Source organism: Theropithecus gelada, chromosome 3 (assembly GCF_003255815.1).
Source record: "Theropithecus gelada isolate Dixy chromosome 3, Tgel_1.0, whole genome shotgun sequence".
Classification (NCBI taxonomy): domain Eukaryota; kingdom Metazoa; phylum Chordata; class Mammalia; order Primates; family Cercopithecidae; genus Theropithecus; species Theropithecus gelada.
In genome coordinates this window covers 69,049,018-69,055,475 of record NC_037670.1, presented here as the reverse complement: position 1 = coordinate 69,055,475, position 6,458 = coordinate 69,049,018, and the positions used below count along the sequence as shown (strand labels likewise).

The 6,458-nt window shown below is 47.9% G+C and overlaps 1 protein-coding gene across 1 annotated transcript; it reads right to left on the bottom strand.

Moving 5' to 3' along the window:
- Positions 1–563: 563 nt before the first annotated feature.
- Positions 564–3,684, bottom strand: MRPS24 (mitochondrial ribosomal protein S24). The gene is made up of 4 exons (XM_025378075.1): positions 3,438–3,684; positions 3,290–3,358; positions 2,953–3,064; positions 564–988 (listed from the first exon to the last, which is right to left on the bottom strand). Exons 1-4 carry the CDS (start codon positions 3,474–3,476, stop codon positions 705–707), a joined length of 504 nt encoding a protein of 167 aa, XP_025233860.1. The 5' UTR covers positions 3,477–3,684; the 3' UTR covers positions 564–704.
- Positions 3,685–6,458: the final 2,774 nt, after the last annotated feature.

The window sequence follows — 6,458 nt, the reverse complement described above, 5'->3', positions numbered from 1 at the left end:
AGCTTCATGGTCAATTTGATATATGTTCATATTGTTTTCTTATTTTTTGTGTGTGTGAAACAGTTTCACTCTGTCGCCCAAGCTGGAGTGCAGTGGCGCTATCTCGGCTCATTGCAAGCTCCGCCTCCCGAGTTCACGCCATTCTCCTGCCTCAGCCTCCTGAGTAGCTGGGACTACAGGCGCCCGCCACCACGCCCAGCTAATTTTTTTGTATTTTTAGTAGAGACGGGGTTTCACCGTGTTAGCCAGGATGGTCTCGATCTACTGACCTCGTGATCCGCCCACTTCAGCCTCCCAAAATGCTGGGATTACAGGTGTGAGCCACCACGCCCGGCCTGTTTTGATTCTTAAAAAGGAACACTGAATGGGTCTTACCATCTTGAGAGAAAACAAAGAACTTCAGGTAAAGTGCTTGACAGAGTGATTGGCACAGGTACTCACCAAACTGTAGCTATGAATTAAACTTCAAACAACTGGCATCAGCCTTCCTGCAAAACCTGGAGCATCGTCAAAGAAACGCTACTCTAGTTCCCTCATCCAACAGTAAAAACAGAGAGGCAAGACAAGATAGAGGGTCTTTATTCAACAGCAGCTGACAGACCACGCCTCAGTCCTCTGAGGGGATGCATTTCCCCCGCATACCACTCCTTTCCCACGTTTCTATTCTCTGCAGGCTACAGCTTGATGGAATAAAGGGGATTGTTCTAGAGGTACTTATACACAACCTTTGAGGGCACAGTTTGGAGGTGGAGTCGCACAGGACATTTGTAAAAGTAGGACAGCAAAGTTTCACTGTAGCCCACAAGGAAGTAGTACTTGTGTGGAGGCAAGTTCCTCAGGACCAGGGCACAGATCTCCAACTGGTTACCCCGGCGCTTTAAAACCAGCTGGTCAGCCAGGCAGCCTGGGAAGGTACCCCACATGAACTTGCGAAGGAAAACATCCTCCACCGTTCGCTCTGCGGCATGGTCCTCTCCATCCAGGTTACCTGAAGAGGGAAGGGCATCACAGAAGAGTCAGCCTCATCGCCCCAGGGTCCTGCCATAACTCCAGAGTCAACATCTAAAAGCGCTGAGCACAATCCCACCCCTCACCCCAAGCCTCTTCTCTTTTCTTCTGCTAATGGAATAAGAAAAATAACACTTTAAAGTTCAAAGTATGTTTTATGTCATTAATTCCCAAGCCAATTCAGTTTAGTAGGTATTATCATTATCCTTAGTTTACAAAAAGGAAGATGGAGGCCTGAGTCAGGGTGCAAAACTCAGATGATGCCACCACATCTAGCCCCTTTCCTGCTTTCTTGGCTGCCTTATAAAAACACTGGTCATCCCATGGACCAGAAAGATGAGGCCACCAGCTATTTTTGAGATTAGGGACATGAGTCCTCTCATGAGCTAGGCCCAGGGCTTCCACCAGTGGGTTCTCAGTGTGAACCCTGGATCCCCTGCAGCCCTTACAATGTCCATTAAGAGTCTGCACACCTACATCCAAACGTCAGATCAGTGCCTAAAAGAGTGGGGGATATGCATCTGTTTTTTTGTTTGTTTTTTTTTTTTTTTGAGATGGAGTCTCACTCTGTCGCCCAGGGTGGAGTGCAGTGGCGTGATCTCGGCTCACTGCAACCTCCGCCTCTTGGGTTCAAACAATTCTCCGCCTCAGCCTCCTGAATAGTTGGGATTGCAGGTGCCTGCCACCACGCCTGAGTTTTTTGTATTTTTAGTAGAGATGGGGTTTCACCATCTTGGCCAGGTTGGTACTGAACTCCTGACCTCGTGATCCACCCGCCGTGGCTTCCCAAAGTGCTGGGATTACAGGCGTGAACCAGCGCGCCAGGCAAGCATCTGTATTTTAAGTAAGTTCCCTAGATGCATCTCAAACATCCAAGAACCCCTGTACTAAACAAAACACAGTTGGTTATCAATTGTTCACAGTAGTTATATTCTATAAAGTCACCGCCAACACTGAGTGAATACTGAACCACTGCTCCTAGAGGAAATACAGGGTTAGATTCCTTCCAGCCTCTGGGCACCATATTTTTGTGAACAAATCAATACATAACCTAGTTTCCTTTGTGTTTCTGTTTAAAGACACCTTGTTTAATATATACAGTAAATTCATTAACATTGAATTCAGGGCCAAGAGCAACTGTGACTGAAGAAAGAGGTATGTCCTCCCTAAGGCACTTCACAGCCTTCTCCCCCTTAGAACACTAGACAGCACTTCAGCATTGCAGGGCCATTTTAAACAGCAAAATCACTAACAAAAAGCACAAAAATGCAAATTAAAAAAAAAAAAAGATTCTAGACCATAAAAAGGACACATTTTACAGTATGAGAGCTGAAACGAGGGTTGTCGTCGACCTCAGCTGGGGACATGCACCTGGGGTGGCAGCTCTACCCACATCTCAGAGTGACCTTGAGAGTGCCCAGAGTGTTGATTTGGGGCTTACAAATAAATCTGAGTCAGTAGAAGAATCTGAAAATATGAAATTCACGAATAATTAGGGTTGTCTGTATATATTTACAGAGAAAAAATTGTGCTTCATTGGAAAACCGCATTCCTTAGAGCACACTCTTGAGGGTTATCAGATTCTGTAAGGGTTTCACTCTTTTCCTTGACTCTGAGCTATTCTGCAGCTCTGTAAATTACAGATAACTGATAGGAATGCAAAATAATTCTTGTCTGTAGACATGCAAATAATTTCTGTTCAGTGGAGGATCAACTGAGTCCCTGCCCGCCATGGAAAAAGTCAGTTTTGCATCCATCTTCAAATTTGTTTCAACATTCTGATCTATGTATGTCTCTGTTTTTTTATGTCTCCCTTGAGTTGGTTTCATAGATTTCTGACCCTGGCATTATTTCCTGAGTTAAAGGAAACCTGTGACACGTGTTCATTTTGTTTACATGACAGTAGGACTGAGTGCTCCTTTTGGAGGCCTGGGGTCCGCTCACCTGTGTGCAGCGACAGCCAGCCCTTACGGTGGGCGATGTAGTGCGGCGCGTGTGCCTCCTCGTAGGTCACCGGCTTGTCCCCCTTGCCTACGCGTACTCGGGCCGCCCGGTTCTAGGAGCAAAAGGGGCCGTGACTCCACGAGACCCCCAATCCAGACCCTACCTCGCGCCAAGTCCCTCCAGTCAGCTGGCACTGCTCCCCGACCCCAACCCCCTGATCCCTAAGCCCCGACTCTAGCCCCGCCCCGGACCCCGGCGACACGCCCCCTTCAGCCCGCGCGGCGGCTCCGGGGGCCGGACCCCCAGGGCCCCAGGCACCAGCCCCGGTTGTGCTCACCTTGGCGCAGACCGCGGAGGTGTGCAGGGCGCGCCAAGCGCAAGGCAGCTCTCGGCTCCAGGACAGCACCTGTGGAGGGAGGGCGCGTGAGGCGGAAACTAGGGACCCCACATCCGACTCGCCGGGACCTGCCGAATCACCCACTCACCCGTGGCCCCAGCAACCCGTTGCACACGGAGACCGCCATCTTGGGCCGAGCTGAGCGCGGGACGTACCACAGCGCGCTGAGGGGTGGGGATAGCCGTGGAAGAGACCAAGTCGGAGCTTGTACTCTGGCGGGGCGGAGCAGGGCCTCTGCGGGGCGGAACAGGGCCTCTGCGGGGCGGGGCCGCGGTGTGCTGGGTAGCTGTCACTCCGGCCTTCCCCGCAGCCCTGTGAATGCTCAGCCTTGTGAATGCTCATTCCGCCGCTGTTCGCTCTGCCGCGGTTGCTGCTTACATCGGGTTTCAGATCCGGAAATTTGAGAATGAGAAACGTGAGATTTCCTCTTCAACAACCTCACGCTAGTACGGGTGATGGGTGTGCGGCCCACCGGGCCCCGCCCTACCCAACTGCACCCTCGGGGCCCGAAGAGGAGCCAAGCGTTTACCCAGGTCCTATGAATTAGGCTGCTGAGTTGTGCCTCCAAATAATATTCGTAAAAAAAACAAACAAACAGAAAAGCCCTCCAGACTTTTATCTACGAATAAAGAAACATGTTTTGGTTAAAACGTCACCCAGTTCTTCAAGGATGACTTATGCAGTTATGCAAGAATGGGTTTGCCACATGTGACCATACTGGTGATTGGCCCCTGGGGAAGGAAAATTTTAAGTATGAGGAAAAGGCCGGAGGGCAAGGAAATTCATGAGAATATCGCAGGGCCTGTAATGCTCAAACCAGTGCGTCGCCACTATTATTGGTAGCCAGTAATTATTAATGTCAAACGGAAAAATAGCAACACGGGATATTTAATTTAGAAGTCACCACGGTCATGGAAAAAACACGGGCTCTGGAGTCAGGCCCATGTACAACAATCTTTGTACAGTTAAGACTCAGTTCTATTATCTATAAAATGGGCCTTAATAATAGTACTACCTTATGGAGCTATTAGGATCAAGAGAATATTTAATAAATGATGGGTTGTGTTTGGTTGAGTCATGTGAAATTGCCAATATTTTGGCCGTTCTGGGTCTGCATCATTCCCCCTAATGGTACAGTACTTGCATATGCTGCAGTTTCCTGTCAGGGGGAGGACTAGATTATGATCCATGGGAAGGGGAAATGGAAGAACGGTGGAAATGAGTTGCCCATGACCACACTGAGGAGAGGGAGAGCGGGACCAAGACACAGATCTCTTGACTTCAGTCCAGTCCATTTCCCATGGCCAAGACTCCTCTGATTACATGAAGGTGGGTTCTCAAAAAACCCGTAATAAAAGGACAAGGTCTTCCATGTCCACTTCACCAGAAATGTTTTTTTATTAATTTTTAGAAAGTGCGGCCCCCAACTGTTATGCATATTGAATAAAGGGACAGAGCAAGGATGAGGTGCCCTCCAACCCATAATACTTTGCAAATATAAGAACTTTCAACATTTCCTAAGAAATCCTTTTCAACTGACAATATTTTTAAAGTTTTCATAATGTTCAATAATTTTATAATTGTTAAGTTTCATTAATTTGCTCCAAGGTGGTGAGGAACATGGGACCTGGCATCTGAATTGCCTGAGTCCAAATCCTGGACCTAGTGCTTCCTGGCTGTGTAATTTGGGCAAGTGACTGAACCTCCTGAGGCTGGGTTTCTCTCATCTGTAAACTGGGGACAATAATGGTGGTTGTGAAAATTACAGGGTGATGTGCCTGGCAGAGGGAGAGAGCAATTGTGGGTTTTGTTGTTGTTTTTAAGGAGTCCCTGATAGCCACATATCCCGTTAGGGAGATGAGCCAGCTATTGAGGGTTCTATGAGAACTCATAGCAACACCACCCTAATCAGAGGAAAGGGGAAGGAGAAAGGGAAACAAGCTCCTTGGGCTGATCAGAGGAAAAGGTGGCAATGGCACACCACCTATTGGGGCCCAAGGTGGGCAGGGGCCGCATCACAAAGGCTGTGGTTGGGAATCAAGTTTTGCCCATAAGGCAGCAGGCAATAAGATGATCAAATTTATGCTTTCCTCTATTCAAACCATTCTCCCTTATGCCTGAGGTCTCTCTCTGGAATTCCATACCGATGTAGATCTTTCCAAGCATCACAATGGCCATTTCAGTGGCAGACATTTCTGGGGTTCAAATATCTTGTCATCTATCCTTTATTAGCTTTGTTTATACTGTGATTGGGGGAAAGGTGTCCTGTCGGTCTTTACATGATTAAAATTACTTAAAATGACTTTTATACATCAGTATGACTGTTATATTGTTTTAAATCATCAGCAGAAAAATCTGACTGGGGATGTTTTATTTTTCTGTAACTTCCATTTGTTGTTGTTTTGATGCACTTTCCTTCTCCTATTAATTCCATAAAGGAGGCAGTATTTCCAGGCTTCACAGAGCAGAAGATGGAGGCTCACAGACTCACCTGGGGTTACAGAACTAGTAAATGGTAGCAGGCCTTTTTGCTCCAAAGCATGGGCTCTTTCAGTATCACTTCCTGGGGGTGAGGGTTCACACCATGCTAGGATCAGGGAATGGCCTGGGTTTCTGTGGCTTGCTGAAGACAACTCCCAACTGGCCCTCAAGGGCTGCCTGGACATGGAAAGGCCAGGAGCATATGAACCCATATGAAAGACCTATCTGCACTCTTCCTGGGGCCTAATGCAGAGACAGGGATGTAAAACTGCTTTTTCTTTGACTATGCGGAGACAGGGATGTAAAACTGCTTTTTCTTTGACGTGAGCCTTTGTTCCGCACATAACCAAGAACAAGAAGTTGCTCCTATGCTGTCAAAGCAGTGATTCGCAACCCCAATTGCATGACAGAGCCCCCTGGGTTCCACACCACCTCTGTGGGGAGAGGGCAGGCATTCATATTTTTTAAATGCCCCTTAGATGATTTCAATTTGCAGTCGGGGCTGAGAACCAGTGTCCTGAACTCACTCCGTTTATTTGGGAGACTCTCAAAATGTGTATTTGCAGAGCCCCCTTTCGGGGAGAGTGCTGTTGGATGCTCCTGGAAGATTATGGCAGCTCTCTAAGGA